General features: G+C 36.6%; 1 protein-coding gene across 3 annotated transcripts in view; it reads right to left on the bottom strand.

Annotated features, from left to right (window-relative positions):
- The window catches only part of PHTF1 (putative homeodomain transcription factor 1), a gene marked incomplete at its 3' end in the record, with an annotated part of 66,248 nt that overhangs the window by 15,809 nt on the left and 29,176 nt on the right, over positions 1-21,263 (bottom strand). For 2 of the 3 annotated variants that reach the window (XM_082833802.1, XM_082833801.1), the window contains exons 7-15: positions 20,522-20,656; positions 19,169-19,328; positions 18,113-18,286; positions 17,936-18,025; positions 15,535-15,756; positions 12,538-12,666; positions 11,879-12,151; positions 10,968-11,099; positions 10,366-10,452 (exon numbers count right to left, since the gene is read on the bottom strand). In XM_082833802.1, coding sequence (XP_082689928.1) covers positions 10,366-10,452; positions 10,968-11,099; positions 11,879-12,151; positions 12,538-12,666; positions 15,535-15,756; positions 17,936-18,025; positions 18,113-18,286; positions 19,169-19,328; positions 20,522-20,656 — 1,402 coding nt within the window. Of the gene's footprint in view, positions 1-10,365; positions 10,453-10,967; positions 11,100-11,878; positions 12,152-12,537; positions 12,667-15,534; positions 15,757-17,935; positions 18,026-18,112; positions 18,287-19,151; positions 19,329-20,521; positions 20,657-21,263 lie in introns of those variants that run through there. The other variant, XM_082833803.1, reaches the window with a different exon arrangement.

Raw genomic sequence — 21,263 nt, 5'->3', positions numbered from 1 at the left:
AGCACATATGGTCACCTTACCTTTGGTAAAGGAGGCAAGAATATACAATGGAGAAAAGACAGTCTCTTCAATAAGTGGTGCTGGGAAAACTGGACAGCTACATGTAAAAGAATGAAATTACAACACTCCCTAACACCATACACAAAAATAAACTCAAAATGGCTAAATGTAAGGCCAGGCACTATAAAACTCTTAGTGGAAAACACAGGCAGAACACTCCATGACATAAATCACAGCAAGCTCCTTTTTGACCCACCTCCTAGAGAAATGGAAATAAAAACAAAAATAAACAAATGGGACCTAATGAAACTTCAAAGCTTTTGCACAGCAAAGGAAACCATAAACAAGACAAAAAGACAACCCTCAGAATGGGAGAAAATATTTGAAACGAAGTAACTGACAAAGGATTAATCTCCAAAATATAGAAGCAGCTCATGCAGCTCAATATCAGAAAAACAAACAACCCAATGCAAAAATGGGCAGAAGACCTAAATAGACATTTCTCCAAAGAAGGTATACAGATTACCAACAGACACATGAAAGAATGCTCAACATCACTAGTCATTAGAGAAATGCAAATCAAAACTACAATGAGGTATCATCTCACACCAGTTAGAATGGGCATCATCAGAAAATCTACAAACAATAAATACTGGAGAGGGTGTGGAGAAAAGGGAACCCTCTTGCACTGTTGTTGGGAATGTAAATTGATGCAGCCACTATGGAGAACAGTATGGAGGTTCCTTAAAAAACTAAAAATAGAACTACCATACGACCCAGCAATCCCACTACTGGGCATATACCCTGAGAAAACCATAATTCAAAAAGAGTCATGTACCACAATGTTCACTGCAGCACTATTTACAATAGCCAGGACATGGAAGCACCTAAGGGTCCATCGACAGATGAATGGATAAGGAAGATGTGGCACATATACACAATGAAATATTACTCGGCCATAAAAAAAAGAAATTGGGTTATTTGTAGTGAGGTGGATGGACCTAGAGACTGTCATACAGAGTGAAGTACGTCGGAAATTCAGAAAATACCGTATGCTAACATATATATGGAATCAAAAAAGAAATGGTTCTGAGGAACTTATGGGCAGGACAGGAATAAAGACTTAGACATAGAGAATGGACTTGAGGACATGGGGAGGGGGAAGGGTAAGCTGGGACAAAGTGAGAGAGTGGCATTGACATACATACACTATCAAATGTAAAACAGAGAGCTAGTGGGAAGCAGCCACATAGTGCAGGGAGATCAGCTCGGTGCTTTGTGTCCACCTAGAGGGGTGGGATAGGGAGAGTCAGGGGAGACATAAGAGGGAGGGGATATGGGGATGTATGTATATGTATAGCTGATTCACTTTGTTATACAGCAGAAACTAACACACCATTGTAAAGCAACTATACTCCAATAAAAATGTTAAAAAAAAAAAGGTATTCCATGCAAATGGAAATGAAAAGAAAGCTGAAGTAGCAATACTTATATCAGACAAAATAGACTTTAAAATACAGTTATAAGAGAGAAAGAAGGACACTACATAATGATCAAGGGATCAATCAAAGAAGAAGATGTAACAATTGTAAATTCATGTGTCCCCAACATAGGAGAACCTCAATATATTAGGCAAATGTTAACAGACATAAAAAAAGGAATTGACAGTAACACAATAATAATGGGGGATTTTAACATCCCACTTATATCAATAGACAGATCATCCAGACAGAAGATCAATAAGAAAATCCAGTCCTTAAATGACACATTAGACTAAATGGACTTAATTGATATTTATAGAGTATTCCAACTGAAAGCAGCAGAATGCACATTCTTTTCAAGTGCACATGGAACATTCTTCAGGATTCATTATATGCTGGACCATGAAGCAAGTCTTGGTAAATTTAAGAAAACTGAAATTATATCACGCATCTTTTCTGACCACAACACTATGAGATTAGAAATCAACTGCAAGAAAAAAACACGAACACATGCAGGCTAAATAATATGCTATTAAACAACACTGAAGAAATCAAAGAGGAAATTAAACAAAATAGCTAGAGACAAATGAAAATGAAAACATGATGATCCAAAACCTATGGGACACAGCAAAAGCAGTTCGAAGAGGTAAGTTTATAGCAATACAAGCTTACCTTAGGAAACAAGAAAAATCTCAAATAAACCACCTAACCTTACACCTAAAGCAACTAGAGAAAGAAGAAAAAACAAAATCCCAAGTTAGTAGAAGTAAAGGAATCATTAAGATCAGAGCAGAAATAAATGAAATAGAGTCTAAGAGAACAATAGAAAACATCAATAAAACTATTAACAAAAGCTGGTTCCTAGAAAAGATAAACACAATTGCTAAACCTTTAGCCAGACTCATCAAGAAAAAAAGGAAAAGGGCCCAAATCAATAAATTAGAAATGAGAGACTACTCCAAGCAACTATATACCAATAAAATGGACAACCTAGAAGAAATGGACAAATTCTTAGAAAGGTACAATCTACCAAGACTGAACCAGAAGAAATAGAAAATATGAACAGACTGATCACAAGTACTGAAATAGAATCTGTGATTTTAAAACTCCCAGAAAACAAAAGTCTAGGACCAGATAGCTTCACAGGCAAATTCTACCAAACATTTAGAGAGGACATAATACCTACACTTCTGAAACTATTCCCAAAATTGCAGAGGAAGGAACACTTCCAAACTCATTCTGTGAAGCCATCATCGCCCTGATACCAAGAACAGACAAAGGTATCACAAAAAAAGAAAATCAGGCCAATATCATTGATAAACATAGACGCAAAATCCTCAACAAAATACTAGCAAACTGAATCCAACAATACATTAAATGATCAAGTGGGATTTATCCCAGGGATGCAAGGATTTTTCAATATCCACAAATCAATCAGTGTGATACACCACATTAACAATTTGAAGAATAAAAACCACATAATCAATAGATGCCTAAAAAGCTTTTGACAACATTTAACATGCACTAGTGATTAAAAACTCTGTAGAAAGTGGGCATAGAGGGAACATACCTCAACATAATAAAGGCCATATATGACAAACCCACAGCTAACATCATACTCAACAGTGAAAAGCTGAAGACATTTCCTCTAAAATCAGGAACAAGACAAGGGTGCTCAATCTCACCTCTTATATTCAATATAGTCTAGGAAGTCCTAGTCACAGCATTCAGAGAAGAAAAAGATATAAAAGGAATCTAAATTGGACAGGAAGAAGTAAAAGTGTCACTGTTTGCAGATGACATGATACTATACATAGAAAATCCTGAAGACACTAACAGAAAACTACTAGAGCTCATCAATGAATTCGGTAAAGTTGCAGAATACAAAATTAATACACAGAAATCTGATGCATTTCTACACAGTAACAACAAAAGATCAGAAAGAGAAATTAAGTAAACAATCCCATTTACCACTGCATCAAAAAGAATAAAATACCTAGGAATAAACCTACCTAAGGGGGCTAAATACCTGTACTCCAAAAACTATAAGACACTGATGAAAGAAACTGAAGAAGACACAAACAGATGGAAAGATATATATATATATATATATATATATATATATATATATATATATATATATATATATATACTGGTTTCTTAGGCTAGAAAAATTAATATTGTTAATATAATCATACTATCAAGGCAATCTACAGAATCAGTGCAATCCCCATCAAATTACCAATGGCATTTTTCACAGAACTAGAACAAAAAAATTTTTAATTTGTACGGAAACACAAAAGACCCCGAATAGCCAAAGCAATTTTGAGAAAGAAAAACGAAGCTGGAGGAATCAGGCTCCCTCACTTCAGATTATACTAGAAAGCTACATTCATCAAAACAGTATGGTACTGGCACAGAAACAGAAATATAGATCAGTGGAACAGGATAGAAAGCCGAGAGATAAACCCATGCACCTATGGTCACCTAATCTATGACAAAGGAGGCAAGAATATACAATGGAAAAGAGACAGCCTCTTCAATAAGTGGTGCTGGGAAAACTGGACAGCTACATGTAAAAGAATGAAATTAGAACACTTCTCTAACATCATATACAAAAATAAATTCAAAATGGATTAAAGACCTAAACACAGGACTGGATACTATAAAACTTCTACAGGAAAACATGGGCAGAACACTCTTTGACATAAATCACAGCAAGATCTTTTTTGACCCACCTCCTAGAGAAATGGAAATAAAAACAAAAATAAACAAATGGGACCTAATTAAACTTAAAAGCTTTTGCACAGCAAAGGAAACCTTAAACAAAACAAAAAGACAACCTATATAATGGGAGAAAATATTTTTAAATGATGAGACTGACAAGGGATTAATTTCCAAAATATACAAACAACTGAATAACAATAAACCAAACAGCCCAATAAAAAAGTGGGCAGAAGATCTAAGTAGACATTTCTCCAAAAAAGACATACAGATGGCCAAAAGGCCCATGAAAAGATGGTCAACATCACTAATTATTAGAGAAATGTAAATTAAATCTACAATGAGGTATCACCTCACTCCAGTCAGAATGACCATGATGAAAAAGTCTACAAATAATAAATGCTGGAGAGGGTGTGGAGAAAAGGGAACCCTCTTGCACTGTTGGTGGGAATGTAAATTGATACAGCCACTATGGAGAACAGTATGGAGGTTCTTTAAAAAACTAAAAATAGTTACCATATGATCCTGCAATCCCACTCCTGGGCATATATCCAGACAAAACTATAATTCAAAAAGATACACGCACCCCAATGTTCATTGCAGCACTATTTACAACAGTCAAGACATAGAAGCAACCTAAATGTCCATCGACAGATGAATGGATAAAGAAGATACAGTATATATATCACAGGGAGCTATACTCAATATTTTATAGTAACCTATAAGGGAAAAGAATCTGAAAATAATATATATTCATATATGTGTATAACTCAATCACTTTGCTGTATACCTGAAACTAACACAACATTGTTAATCAACTATACTTCAATAAAAAAGAGAGAGAGAGAAAGGGGAAGAGCTCAAAAAGAAAATATATTTTGTAATAAATACAGATCTGTTACCAAAATAAATTAATAAAATAACCTTTCAGCATTGAAAAAAAGATATCACTAAAGATATTAAAGCACTTTGATAGTTTAACAGCAAAAAAAAAAAAAGAAAAAGAAACAAGCAACCAAAAAAGGATATGCTGATTATAAGAGATAGAACTATACAAAGACAAAACAAATGAAAAAGGGTAGACAAAGACATTGCATACAAAAACTAATCAAAACACAGATGGTGTAGTTAAATTAATATCAAATAGAGTAGACTTTAAGTTAAGAAACATTAGAAATAGAGACATTTTATAAGGTCATGAAAGGTAAAGAAAGCCTGACACTGTTTAGGATTAAAGAAGATTAAAGAGACATAACAGCTAAATGTAAACTGATCCTGGATTGAGAAAAAAAATAACTATAAAGGACATAAAAGTCTATCCACCAAGGAGATGGATAACAATTCTAAACCTGTATGCACCCAGTTACACTGCTTAAAAACATATAAAGCAAAAATTGACAGAAATAAAAGGAGAAAAAGATAAATCCACTATCGTGGCAGGCTTGACCACACCTCTCTCAGTGGCTGACAGAATAAGCAAACCAAAAAGATGACTAGGGACACAGGAAGTTTCAGCAATACAACTAATAAACTTGGGCTAATTTATATAGAGAGAACGCTGCTCTCCAAAACAGTGGGATACAAATTCTTTCAAAGTGCTGATGGAAGATTTAATAAAACTGACCATATACTGGATAATAAAGCAATTCTACATATTTCAAAGGACTGAAAACATTCAGAGCATGTTTTCTGACCATAGTAGAATTAAGTTAAAATTCAGTCAATGGAGAAGTACAGGATAAGGCTGTAACTTCTTGTAATAAAGAAAACACAGGACAATGGAGACACAACGACCCAAAACTTGTGGGATGCAGCAAAAGCAGTTCTAAGGGGGAAGTTTATAGCAATACAAGCCCACCTTAAGAAGCAGGAAACATCTAGAATAAACAACCTAACCTTGCACCTCAAGCAATTAGAGAAAGAAGAACAAAAATACCCCAAAGCTAGCAGAAGGAAAGAAATCATAAAAATCAGATCAGAAATAAATGAAAAAGAAATGAAGGAAACAATAGCAAAGATCAATAAAATTAAAGCTGGTTCTTTGAGAAGATAAACAAAATAGATAAACCACTAGCCAGACTCATCAAGAAAAAAAGGGAGAAGACTCAAATCAATAGAATTAGAAATGAAAAAGGAGAGGTAACAACTGACACTGCAGAAATAAAAGAGATCATGAGAGATTACTACAAGCAACTCTATGCCAATAAAATGGACAATCTGGAAGAAATGGACAAATTCTTAGAAATGCACAACCTGCCAAGACTGAATCAGGAAGAAATAGAAAATATGAACAGACCAGTCACAAGCACTGAAATTGAAACAGTGATTAAAAATCTTGCAACAAAGAAAAGCCCAGGACCAGATGGCTTCACAGGCGAATTCTATCAAACATTTAGAGAAGAGCTAACACCTATCCTTCTCAAACTCTTCCAAAATATAGCAGAGGGAGGAACACTCCCAAACTCCTTCTACGAGGCCACCATCACCTTGATACCAAAACCAGACAAGGATGTCACAAAGAAAGAAAACTACAGGCCAATATCACTGATGAACATAGATGCAAAAATCCTCAACAAAATACTAGCAAACAGAATCCAACAGCACATTAAAAGGATCATACACCATGATCAAGTGGGGTTATTCCAGGAATGCAAGGATTCTTCAATATATGCAAATCTATCAATGTGATAAACCATATTAACAAATTGAAGAAGAAAAACCACATGATCATCTCAATAGATGCAGAGAAAGCTTTTGACAAAATTCAACACCCATTTATGATAAAAACCCTGCAGAAAGTAGGCATAGAGGGAACTTTCCTCAACATAATAAAGGCCATATATGACAAGCCCATAGCAAACATCATCCTCAATGGTGAAAAACTGAAAGCATTTCCACTAAGATCAGGAACAAGACAAGGTTGCCCACTCTCACCACTCTTATTCAACATAGTTTTGGAAGTTTTAGCCACAGCAATCAGAGAAGAAAAGGAAATAAAAGGAATCCAAATCGGAAAAGAAGAAGTAAAGCTGTCACTGTTTGCAGATGACATGATCCTATACATAGAGAATCCTAAAGATGCTACCAGAAAACTACTAGAGCTAATCAATGAATTTGGTAAAGTGGCAGGATACAAAATTAATGCACAGAAATCTCTGGCATTCCTATATACTAATGATGAAAAATCTGAAAGTGAAATCAAGAAAACACTCCCATTTACCACTGCAACAAAAAGAATAAAATATCTAGGAATAAACGTACCTAAGGAGACAAAAGACCTGTATGCAGAAAATTATAAGACACTGATGAAAGAAATTAAAGATGATACAAATAGATGGAGAGATATACCATGTTCTTGGATTGGAAGAATCAACATTGTGAAAATGACTCTACTACCCAAAGCAATCTATAGATTCAATGCAATCCCTATCAAACTACCACTGGCATTTTTCACAGAACTAGAACAAAAAATTTTGCAATTTGTATGGAAACACAAAAGACCCCGAATAGCCAAAGCAATCTTGAGAACGAAAAAAGGAACTGGAGGAATCAGGCTCCCTGACTTCAGACTATACTACAAAGCTACAGTTATCAAGACGGTATGGTACTGGCACAAAAAGAGAAAGATAGATCAATGGAACAGGATAGAAAGCCCAGAGATAAACCCATGCACATATGGACACCTTATCTTTGATAAAGGTGGCAGGAATGTACAGTGGAGAAAGGACAGCCTCTTCAATAAGTGGTGCTGGGAAAACTGGACAGGTACATATAAAAGTATGAGATTAGATCACTCCCTAACACCATACACAAAAATAAGCTCAAAATGGATTAAAGACCTAAATATAAGGCCAGAAACTATCAAACTCTTAGAGGAAAACATAGGCAGAACACTCTATGACATAAATCACAGCAAGATCCTTTCTGACCCACCTCCTAGAGTAATGGAAATAAAAACAAAAATAAACAAATGGGACATAATGAAGCTTTTGCACAGCAAAGGAAACCATAAACAAGACCAAAAGACAACCCTCAGAATGGGAGAAAATATTTGCAAATGAAGTAACCGACAAAGGATTAATCTCCAAAATTTACAAGCAGCTCATGCAGCTCAATAACAAAAAAACAAACAACCCAATCCAAAAATGGGCAGAAGACCTAAATAGACATTTCTCCAAAGAAGATATACAGACTGCCAACAAACACATGAAAGAATGCTCAACATCATTAATCATTAGGGAAATGCAAATCAAAACTACAATGAGATATCATCTCACACCAGTCAGAATGGCCATCATCAAAAAATCTAGAAACAATAAATGCTGGAGAGGGTGTGGAGAAAAGGGAACCCTCTTGCACTGCTGGTGGGAATGTGAATTGGTTCAGCCACTATGGAGAACAGTATGGAGGTTCCTTAAAAAGCTACAAATAGAACTACCATATGACCCAGCAATCCCACTACTGGGCATATACCCTGAGAAAACCGAAATTCAAAAAGAGTCATGTACCAAAATGTTCATTGCAGCTCTATTTACAATAGCCCGGAGATGGAAACAACCTAAGTGCCCATCATCGGATGAATGGATAAAGAAGATGTGGCACATATATACAATGGAATATTACTCAGCCATAAAAAGAAACGAAATTGAGCTATTTGTAATGAGGTGGATAGACCTAGAGTCTGTCATACAGAGTGAAGTAAGTCAGAAAGAAAAAGACAAATACCGTATGCTAACACAGATATATGGAATTTAAGAAAAAAAATGTCATGAAGAACCTAGGGGTAAGGCAGGAATAAAGACGCAGACCTCCTAGAGAACGGACTTGAGGTTATGGGGAGGGGGAAGGGTGAGCTGTGACAGGGCGAGAGAGAGTCATGGACATATACACACTAACAAATGTAGTAAGGTAGATAGCTAGTTGGAAGCAGCTGCATGGCACAGGGAGATTGGCTTGGTGCTTTGTGACAGCCTGGAGGGGTGGGATAGGGAGGGTGGGAGAGAGGGAGACGCAAGAGGGAAGAGATATGGGAACATATGTATATGTATAACTGATTCACTTTGTTATAAAGCAGAAACTAACACACCATTGTAAAGCAATTATACCCCAATAAAGATGTTAAAAAAAAAAAAAAAGAAAATACAGAAGTACCAAAATAAATAAATAAATAAAGATACAGGGACCTGTCAAAAGAACACAGGAAGGGGCTTTAAGGGTCTCCCACTGGCCAAATCTGGGACAATTTAGGAATCAAAACATAGTAATAGTTTATAATCCACTGGATAAAAATAAGAACACAGGAGTCCATAGCGTAGTAAATGAATGAATGAATAAATGGGAAAAAAGAAAAAGTCTACTTTAGAGTGACAACTAATAAAATTAGAAGAAACGATGGAGTTGGAAAATCACCATTTTGTATACATAGTGGTATATAGCTTTATTACAATCAAAAATTGCCAATTAAAATTAAATTACCATGATCTTAGAGTCTTAAAGGACTAAAAATTATCTTTATTCTCACTTCAAAAGTTAGAAGAGGACTTCCCTGGTGGTGCATTGGTTAAGAATCCACCTGCCGATGCAGGGGACATGGGTCTGATCCTTGGTCCAGGAAGATCCCACATGACACGGAGCAACTAAGCCTGTGTGCCACAACTACTGAGCCTGCGCTCTAGAGCCTGCAAGCCACAACTACTGAGCCCACGTGCTGCAACTACTGAAGCCCGCACTCCTAGAGCCCATGCTCTGCAACAAGAGAAGCCACTGCAATAAGAAGCCCACGCACCACAACCAAGAGTAGCTCCCACTTGCCACAAATAGAGAAAGCCCGCACGCAGCAACAAAGACCCAACACAGCCAAAAATAAATAAATAAAATAAAATAAACTTTTTTAAAAATTAAAAAAAAAAGTTAGAAAAATTAACAAGTATTCAAACTAGCAAAAGAAATGTAGACACATTAAAAATATATATACTTCAACATAACCATGCTGGCACCTCGACCTTGGACTCCCCAGTTCCCAGAGCTGTGAGATACAAATGTCCGTTGTCTATACACACACACACACACACACACACACACTTAAACACGGTGAACTGATTTAAAACAGAAAGTGAGCTCTATTTTCCATTTTCCACTGAAATAGATCTGAAACTCTTACCTGGGCACAACAAATGAAAGCAATGGAAAGTGTCAGTAGGAAGACAGAAGACACAACCACATCCACTGATCGCTGCGGGCCCCGTCTCTGTGGAGTGAGATGCGTAGGTTAGTGTTTTAGGTCACCGCTGGAGACGGCAACAGCCCTCACGTCATTCACACTCCCAATCTTACTATATTGGCGTGAAAATGAACATTTATAAGACGTTTCTGACACAGGATTTTAATACATTTTGGACGTATTTGACTTTAATTAAGCTATGAGATCCATGCCATTCAAATTAAGGGTGTGATTGATTCATGAACATATTTTCAGCTGGAATATTCCCCCCGAAAGTCAGAAAAAGATGAGACATTCAATTTATCACTCTGCCCTAGGAATTTAAATTTTCTTTTCCCTTTCTAAGGTCTTATTTACTTAGCTCTACCAGCTCTGCAGATAGATCACTCCCAACCTGGTGTCCAGCAAGTCGGTCAGCCACTGATTATCTGTCCAGTACATAGAACTACCCTGCCTACTGAGTATCTGCCACCAGAAATTTCAGTGAGCATGTTTTCTGCGTATCATTGCAGATATTCCATGGTTAGTCAGCTAAAACTCACCTTTAGAAAGGAACGCAGTGATAACCATATCTTAATGTTCTCCACCTTTTTAAGTCTGAAATGAGGTATTTCATATTTCCTAGCTTTCCTGGCAGAAGTAATATGGCTGAAGAGTTTTGCAAATAAAAATCTCTAGAGGAGGTTAAAAAAAAAACAAACCACAAAGTGAAACGTACACATGTGTCACTGTGTGTATATTTACATAATTGTAAACAATATTCCCAGCATATAAAAAATATTAAAAGGATCAAGTTCTAATCAGTGGTCACTAAGACAGGCAGTGAAAAAACATTGTTAATAGCTCATTAACCTGTCGCTTGCAAAGCACATTATGTAGTAATATACTTCTTCACAACATGCTACACTCTTGGCATTTTCAAGGAATATACCTTGGAGACCTTTGTGAATCCCCACCTTCACAAACTCAAATGTTTATACAAAATTCTAGCTTACTCCCAAATTACATTTCCATTCAAAACCACATTCTTTGCACATATCATCAATACATTAAGCCCTCAATCCCAAACTCTTATCAAATTTCAGTAAGTTTATTTCTCACTTGGCCATTTTTCACAGAAACATTTTCACTTTGGTAATTACTACATATGCTACATACACAAAACATCAAGGGCACATTGAGGTGCAGGTGCTAAGCAATCAGCTAGGCTCACTCACTGGCTCAGCCACTTACTCCTGCAAGTAGGCTCAGCAAAATTTCAGATTACAGCATGTCATTTGTGAATAATCAGTACCACAAGTGTTAAACCCACAAATACCAAAAGTTCACTTATCAAGCCTCCGTTGCCCATGTTAACTTCTGGAGAGAGAACAAATCAGGGGAACAAAAGCAACTCAACAGAATACCATATACAAAAGCAGAGGTAAGAAATTTTACTTAATTGTCTACCGACCTGTTTGTATGTTCTCTCCGCCACACACATCATGAAAAAAAACATCCAAGTAAGACACAGTCGTTCAAAAAAATTAATTATAGACAAGATAATAATAGGTGCAACAGGTGGTGCCCCACAAAAGAGAGTCAAGATCTCCTCAGCTGAGATGGACTTTAGCTGGTCAAGGCTCTTCTCTCGGAACAGTCGATGTAAAAAAGGGAAAAATGCTAATCCGATGGTGACGACATTTCCCAGCATCTGATAACCTACTCCTTGCTGATACGCATTAACCTGGGAATTAATTTAAAATATCCATCATTACTGCACAGCTAAATGGAATTGTGAAGCAGTATTTATTAAATACTATTTAGATTATTAAAAACTAAATCTGCTTTAAATCTAAAAGAAATACAAATAAAAATGATGTACAGATTTATGACTTTTAGGCTTGAATGAGATAAGGAATATTTGTAGAGTCTACCTGATCATGCTCACAGAGACCTCTGTAACAAATAAAAAAATATACTACCTAGTGAAGACTGACTACAAAATTTAAGATACACATACTTGTGTTTCAAAAGCAGAGTCAACGTTTTGATCATTAAATACATTCTATGAAATAGCTGCTGATCATTAAATAGATTTTTCTAAAAATCCAAAAACGTATTAAACCTTACCCTGCTCATGATGATACCACTTATTTCCAACACAGACATATCCATCTTTTTGCACTCATTCCCTTCCCAGATTATTGCACTAACTCGATCAGAGGCAGGACTTGAGTTCTGAAGCCAGAATAAATGGTTCTGAGAAGAAAAAATAAATATTTCCATCCACTCCTTCTTTATTTCCTCCGTTGTATTTTTTTCCCTTTGTCTAGCTCCTGGGCCACATGTGCCAGGGTTCAGCCTTGTCATCCTATTCTCTCCCTCAAAAAGCTCATCATTCCAATTACCACCTCCATGATGCTGGTTTCTGGTTTTTGTTTTTTTTTTTTTTTTTTTCACAAAAACAATTTCTTACCTGGAGAGAGGCTAAGTGTCTCCTATAATGATGGGAGGTAGGATTACATGATCTCCAAGGCTGCTTCCCTACTAAATGTATGGAAGTGAGGATAAGCTTGGTGTATTAATGGGATATCAAGAAGGAAAGCATTTCTACAGCATCATGACTAGACCAGGGACAGTAGGAAGTTACACGCGAGAGGTACTAACAGGCCTTAACATCACAGGAATGACTGAGAAGGTAAACCTTTCTCTGGTCTAATCAGGACACAGAAAACATAGTAAGCTCAGGAGGAAAAGGTCGAGGTAGAAACAGCCCTGTATTTTCCTCTGCCGTATCATGTCTTATTCTTCGAGTACCAACTCAAGTCCCATTTCACCAACATGTCCTCTCTGATGGCCACAAGCCTCACTCACGTTACCTTTCTCTGAAATCAAAAACACTTACAGTCTATATCAGATAAATTTGCATCTAATTATACGCTGCTTTTATTGTGTCCTCTATTTCCCATAAAATCATCTTGTTCCCAAAACAAATATATAAGTTACTAAAAAACAACCATCTGGTGTATTTCTTCTCCTTCTACAATAATGCTTAGCATAATGCTGATGCACATTTATGGATTTATTAATTGATTTAGCCAAAAAAATATTAAGCAGCTACTATGTAACATGTACTATGGATATAATAAAGAACAAGACAGATGTAGTCCTTGACATCACAGAGCATACAGACTTATGGAGACATGATTAAATAAAGTTACTGTGCAGCATGATAAGGGAAGGAAAGAATGCTTTAGGAGCATATAGAAAAGGCTTCCTAAGGGAGTATCACTCAAGCCAAGACCCGAAAAGTAAAAAAGAGTGAGACGAAGGAATAGGTATTGGAGAAAAGTGTGTTCCAGGCAAATAAACCAGTTTGTGTAAAGATCCAGGAGTACATGAGGAAACTGAAAGAAGTTTAGTTGAGTTAAACTATACCATGCAAGACTGTTATCAGAGCAAATAAAGGAACAGAAAGAAATAATCCAGAATGGAAAAAAAAAAAGCAATTAAAGGACTGTAAGGGGAATGGCATCAGATTTGTATTTTAGAAGGATCATTCTGGCTGCAGTGTGGAAAATGAAATGAAGCAGAGCAAGCCTAGAGAAGCTGTTGTAAGGGTCCAGACGAGGGCTGATGGTGGTCTGCACCAAGCAGTGTGGACACAGGTGGGCAGATGTATGTATTATACAGCAGAATCAAGACAGTGTGATGACTGATTGGAAACATGGGGGGCGGGGTCAAGAATGGCACCAAGGTTTCTAACTTGGGTGGTTAGTAGTGACATTTAGAAATATGGGGAATAAAAGAATAGGTTAGGTGGGAGATTGGGAAATGATGAATTCCGTTTAACATAGTGAGTTTCATCTTACCTAGTTATTCTTACATATGCCTTAAAATTATCCTATAAATCCCAAAAGTGCAAAGGAGGTGAAAATCATCATGATGCTATTCATAATTACCAAGGGCTAAGGTAATTTAGATGAGTCTTCAGACTGAATGCAAAGAATATTTAGATACAAACTTTGATAGCAAAATTGGAGGAAAAAGCTTAAAACTTTAATAATAAAATGTATGTTGTTTCTAGTTAGTTTTTGAAAACTGTATACATTTAATGAAGCAGAATATTTTTCATTAAAATGTGTAACCTAAATCAATGGTATCTTAGAATCAAGAAAATTCAATAATTAAACAAATGAATATCCATCACCCACTATTTATTAAGTCATTGTGGAAATATTTAGCCTAAAAAAAATAAAACTAAGAAGAATCATGATCGTTGGCATTAAACATATGAAAGGCTGATATGAGAACCGTTTCTTAATCATTTAATCTATCCAGCAGTGGAAAAAGCTCATGAAATAACAATCACTCCAGCTCCACAAGTATTTAAGCAGAGACTAACTGATTGTCTCATGTGGATAGTAATGACCATGCTAACATGTAGTGGGTGCCTACACTTTGCCAAGCATCGTGCTAAGCACTTCGTATTATCTCATTAGATATATCACAATATTTCTAAGAAGTAGGAACTATTGTTACTACATAAAAGAATTATTAGTAAAAAATTTCTAAAGCAGAGTCAAAAATATTTCTAGTAAAAAAAATTTCTGCAGATGTAGAATGAATTCCTATATTGATTGTAAGGTTGAAATAACCTTCTAAAGAATCCCCATTTCCAGGCTATCTGATTTTATGATATTAACAGAAAAACTAAAATTAAAAGCATCACTTGCTTTATACGTTATTAGAGAAGCAAGCAATGCCATCTCCTAGTAATTCATATATAATACTGTTATGTCTATGAAAATATAATAACAGGTTACTGCGCCAAACAATGTACCCTGCTCATATAAAATGAACATTAAGGATCATTCTAAGGAAAATAATGAGAAAAAGTCCTAGGAAGAAACATTTAGGTTAGGGGAATTCAAGAGTGCTTCCCCCTTAGTTCTAATTCCAATATCTTCACTTACAAACTATGCTCAATTTCCTCATCTCTAAATCAGGGATAATAATAGTGTCCACCTTACAGGGTTATTGTAGAGTTAAATGAGACAATACAGTGCCTGGCACATGGTAAGTACATAGTAAACATCAGCTATTATTATCATCACCTTTACAGACCTGCTGAAAAACATCTTCTTTGGGGTCACGTTTGGTCCCTGAGTGAAGGGAGTTCACGTGGGTCCCCTCACTGTCGCTGGTGACAGACGACCGGCACTCAGGGCCATGCAGCAGGTCATCCCATAACATATCCTCTGTCTCCGAGTCATGACGGGTGCTCTCCGAGTCTCTTCTCAACATGTTGAGGCTTCGAGAGCCACCACTCATGCCAGATCTACAGCCCTTTAAGGGAAAACAAAAACAAATTTTTTTTATATTCCTTTTTAAAAACAACTATATAAAATTTCTGTTGTTTAAGCTACCCAGCCTGTGGTATTCTGTTATGGCAACCTGAGTGGATAAACCCATCTATCTACAAGGATTTTTCTGAATTGCTTTTAATAATGAAAAACTGGAAACAAATTAAGTAGTCATAATTTTACACATTTTAATAAATTCCTTCATAAACTGGAATATTCTGCAGATGTTCAACAGAATGAAGTATTGTCTTATGTACTGATAAGGCAAGCCCTACAAGATAAAAAACTCAGAACAAATTTTCCTATTTATGTTTTTTAAATGATATGTTATATGTTTAAATATATAGTATGCTCTCTTACGCAAAGGAAAATAAATATGTGGAACTATAACCACCCTCTGGAGAGCATGGATTCAATCTGGGGATGTGGGGAACAGTGAGGGATTCATTATACTGGGAAGGGAGGCAGGAAGTGGAAATGGTTGCTTTTTACTAAATATACTTCTTCATTTGAATTTTTATAACATCCTTACATTAATTTTATAACTACAAAATCTGTAAAGCCTTAAAATTTTTTAAAAAATGAAGTGACAGTTTTTGGGTCATGAAATTAATTTTTTTTTTTTTTAGTTTTTTTCATTGTGATTTCTGTGTTTTAGATGAATATGTTTTTATTTTAACCGTTTTTGAAATACAGCGTTCTTAAATATGTGTGCATAAGTTTATAGGTTGATAAATTTTTCACAACTGAAACATGTCTGTGTAATCAGCACCAGAACCAATGAGCAAAGCATTACTAGCTCTCCTGCCCCTGTTTCTGTGCTATTCCCTTTCAAGGAAAACAACCATTATGACTACTAAGAGCATAGATTAACTTCAATTTTGTACTTTGTTAGAGGTGAAATCTGAAAATAGCTATTTTTTATGTTTGACTACTTTTACAACATTATATTTCTGAAATTCATCCATATTGTTGCAGTAAAAGGTATTTTTTTTTTTTTGCGGTACGCAGGCCTCTCATTGTTGTGGCCTCTCCCATTGCAGAGCACAGGCTCCGGACGCGCAGGCTCAGCGGCCATGGCTCACGGGCCCAGCCGCTCCGCGGCACGTGGGACCTTCCCGGACCGGGGCACGAATCTGTGTCCCCTGCATCGGCAGGCGGACTCTCAACCACTGCGCCACCAGGGAAGCCCTAAAAGGTATTTTATAATAAAATATTTACCTGTATTTCAAAAACAAAACAACTATATATTTGAAATAAAATGAAAACAAGTTACCTATGGTGATGGCTGGCAAGCTTTCACACACTGATCACTATGTTGACAAGGCTTCTCATAACAATAATACATTTTCATGGTTAAATGTGAAACTCTGATGACTCTCTAACAGACTATCAAAGAGGACTCCCTCTGAGAATTTATTGCCAAGTCATGGGGTTGTTCAAGTGAGGTGCCCTGGGATGGGGTGACTCTGCAAGCACATCCAAGGGCCCACTCTGGGTGCAGGTGTGGCTGGGCCTACTGACACACCCAAGTGTCCTCTACTCTAAATGTTGTGAGCTTGACTGTAGACCTAGTCACGTCCGGGGCCCAGCCAAACAGGGAAAAGGGTAATCAGGCTGAGAAAAGGATGGACATTGCAGCTCTCCTGCGGTACAAACATAGATATGAAAGTTTTTCCACAACCCCAGCTTGTCAATCAAAACAAACGCCACCACCATCTACTCTTCTCACCTCTGAATTATAATGTCCCAAATGTACAATATTCCCATTAGCTTTCATGATGAGATTTACTGCTCCCATCTCTCAGGGGTCCTTTCTCAAATATCTGTCCCCATCAGCATCGATGCCACTTACAAAGGAACAATGCTTAAGAATAAACTGCATATTCCAAGTGAATATTAAGTAGCCTTCTCATCATCTAGGGATTGAGGAGTCTCTCTCTGGGCATCATCTATGATACTTTTAAGATTAGATCAAAGACAAAGAGCTCGTTCTCTTTCTGGGGGTGAGCAGTCATATAAAAGCTTCTAGATAGGTAGACACATAGTTGGGGGCAGGGGAGGGGCAGGCAAATATACACAGAACTTTAGGACAACCAATAAACAAAGGAATGGATACAGTTATTACACTCAAGAATACGCCTTGAAAAGGGATACGTTACCTGACTGAAGGCTGCCGATTCAAACTCTGATTCAGCCAGACTATCTGAATCCCGCACAACGGGACACCACTTGGAAGTGGTCTTCTTTACCTGCCAACAGACGACAGGAAAACGTGTGAAATACCTTGTGACTTGGGAGTTGACGCCTATACTTTTATAAGCTAAAATAAAAATTACCTGAGTGTTTAGGTGCCTTGAAAGTACTGATTTCCTATTCTTAACTTCATAGCCGTTGTCACTTGAGGCCCCTTCCACGCTCCTCCGCAGTGTCATCATCTGTGTCCGGGCTTCACCATCATCCTCACTTGACAGATCATCTGAAATCCCATTGCCCAAACGCCCAAACGGCTCCTACAAAGAGAAGAGCAGTTTCCTCACAGGGGACAGGCCAAAATACTCCAGTTAGCCTATGTATAAAAACTAAGAAGCAGTAAAAGTAAACTAAACCAAAACTGAACAAACCTACCTATTAGTTGGTCTCAATAAAGAAAAACATTAAACTTTCTTGAAACTAAATAGCTTAAATGATGAGGCAGTATTATGTAGAGGTTAGAAGCACAGGCTTGAGTCAAACTCAAGTCTGAATCACAGCTCTTCTACTTATTAGCTATGTAACTGTAGGTAGGTAATTAAATCTCTCTGGGCCTCAATTTCCTCATCTGAAAAGCAATGATAATAAAAGCACCTATCTCACAGAGTTGTTGAAACAATTAAGTGAGTTACTACTTGTAAAGCACTTAGAATAGGGCTTGGTTGCAGTAATGGCTCAAAAATATTAGCTTTTTGTAATTCGTAAATGCCAGTCTAACAAGTAAGAAAATATTTCAAGACTATAAAGTAAGAGTGTTGTTAGTTTTAGACGTAAAGCAGACGTAAACATCTATACCTAAACCTGGAAAACAGTTTCCCAAACCTTAACACACTATCACCGCCTCTCTGGAAGACGACACAGCAGCGTCTACACTAATCTGTTTATTGAATCTACCAGTCTCCTACTAAGGCTGGACCAGGGGCAGATGTGATAACAGGTTCTGGTCCTAGAAATTAGGAGAATAAGGTACAGTCTTCATGTTATTCTTCATGATGTTCTCCTTTTCACATCCTGTAGTTTTACATTTCAAATGACACAAATCTATTAGTACCTATTTTGTGTTTCTAGCAGAGTCTAAGAATAGAAAAATTTTACACAGGAAAGAAAAGACCTTGTAATACTTACTCTCATCTAAATCTTACCCTGCATCCCTTTTCTCCGTCTGAAAATTTTGCTTTCTCTCTTGTTTGCCACATTCTAATCTCTGGTCGACACTGTCTCTTCTTGATGATAGGATGCAGACAACCTGAGTCATTGTCAGTCTCTGTCCCTTTGCTACATATTAATTTTACTCTTTTCATCCTATTTTTAAAAAAGGAAAAAAAGATTACTAGTTAGTTTTTTGAAAGTAATATCTTTCATGAAGTCACTTTCTTCTGAGGAGTACAATATATTATTCTGGAAGTCAAGAAGATTCAGAAATTGTACGTTTCAGGCTTCTAGCTTGCCTAAGGGCGTAGGAAGCCAGTTCTCTCTCTAGTCTCCAAAGACTTGGGTCAGTTAGTTGAGAGGAAGCCTGTTCTTTTCGATTTTGCAAGGAAGTGGGTCCACAGTCTTCCCTCTCAAACGCAATGCCAACCCCGCCCTCACATTGCCTGTTTGTGCCACTTCATAGAATGTCTTCCCCTCTCCTGCGCTTCAAAGCCCAGCAACTCTCAGGTCCTCCCTGACTCCTGCTGACTACTTCACCCCAGAATACTCACTCCTTCTGCTGAACTGCATGGCCTTTAGTCAGCATGGTATCATTTATGATATTTTTACATTTTTGTGACTGTATCATACCTGCTACTCTTACCTTCCTAATTAGACGGTAAAATCACTAAGAGGAATGCCCAGTGCCCAGCACAATGTTCAGCACAAAGAACCCAAACGCTTCAACTAAAGAGTGTCAACTTATCTTTAGAAAAATTTGTGAACATACTTCGTCTTCAAAAACAAAGCTGCAAAAGCACTTTACTTTTGAGTCACAAACATTAACATATGATAAAATAAGGATTTCTTCGAGTCATACTAGCGCTGCTACAACCGACAAAATCATGAAGGAGGTTGAATGTGTCTTGGACTCACTTCCCTTTCTGTCCTACAGCCCATCGACACCAGCCTCCTGTCCTGCACCCCATGTCTAAAGAGGAATCAGCTCTCATACTGAAAAATACCTCATCTTTTAAAAATTCTTCATTCTCTCAAGATATTGGCCAATATGACTTAAAATATTTACCCTTCAAGAGTATTTATATTTCCATAATCTTGTGGTCTAAAAAACCATTAAAGATCAAACAGAATGACACTTTTATGGTAGTTTACTGGACTAATGGGTAACATGACAGACAGTGGCGCCATTGCAAATAAGCAAATCATTCCAGAACCTTTAAAAATCTCACCACAATGATAATATGTTTACACTGTGTATTCCTAAAACCTAATCAGATTATATACTATGTAAACACTAATGTGAACACAAAATCAAGTAAAAATTCCAATGTAAGACTTCCCACCTGCTGCCAAAGAGAGTCCCCCAAAAACCACCATTAAAGGGTGCAGATTCCAAAGTTTCTGTTCCTCTGGCTTTATCAGAGGAGTTATTTCCATTTTCTCGGCTCCCATCACCATTTACAGTTTTTCGTAATTTTCTACAAAAAAATATTTCAACAACTTTAGATTATTCAGGACCTTTTTCTGTCTCTACTCAGAATATCCCTACTGACTATTACCTGAAATTAAGTATAATGAGCTTCACATAATGAGGATAAATTATACAGGAACATTTCTGACTTAAGGGCAAAAACAGGTTCCAGAACAAAGTGCTAAGTTACCATTTTGTTCATTCATTCAATAAATAGAAATGCCGTTCAAAAACATAACTAGAAGGAAAATTTTCATATGTATGACCAATAGTCTTTTCAGGAACCACAGAAAGAATGAACAATTTCTTTAAATATGGATGCCAGAAATCTACCCATTTGGCACATTTAATCATGGGAACACAAAATAATAGCAAGTGATCAATTTTTGGATATTCTATGCAGTGAAAAGATATATCCTGTAAATACCAATGAGACACAGCACAATATTTGATTTCCTTAGAAAACATTAAATCAATTAAACTGAATTTTCAAGGAATATTCTTTCCTGGAAAAAAAAAGTTTTGAAAATAACATTCAAAAATAAGTATAAATATATTGAAATTCTTTGCACCAAATGAAAAAACCTTATATAGTAACTCCTTGGGGGAACAAA

Source organism: Leucopleurus acutus (assembly GCF_964270905.1).
Source record: "Leucopleurus acutus genome assembly, chromosome: 2".
NCBI classification, from domain to species: Eukaryota; Metazoa; Chordata; class Mammalia; order Artiodactyla; family Delphinidae; genus Leucopleurus; species Leucopleurus acutus.
Note: the sequence above shows the minus strand (reverse complement) of the source record. Positions and strands in the feature narration are given on the sequence as shown.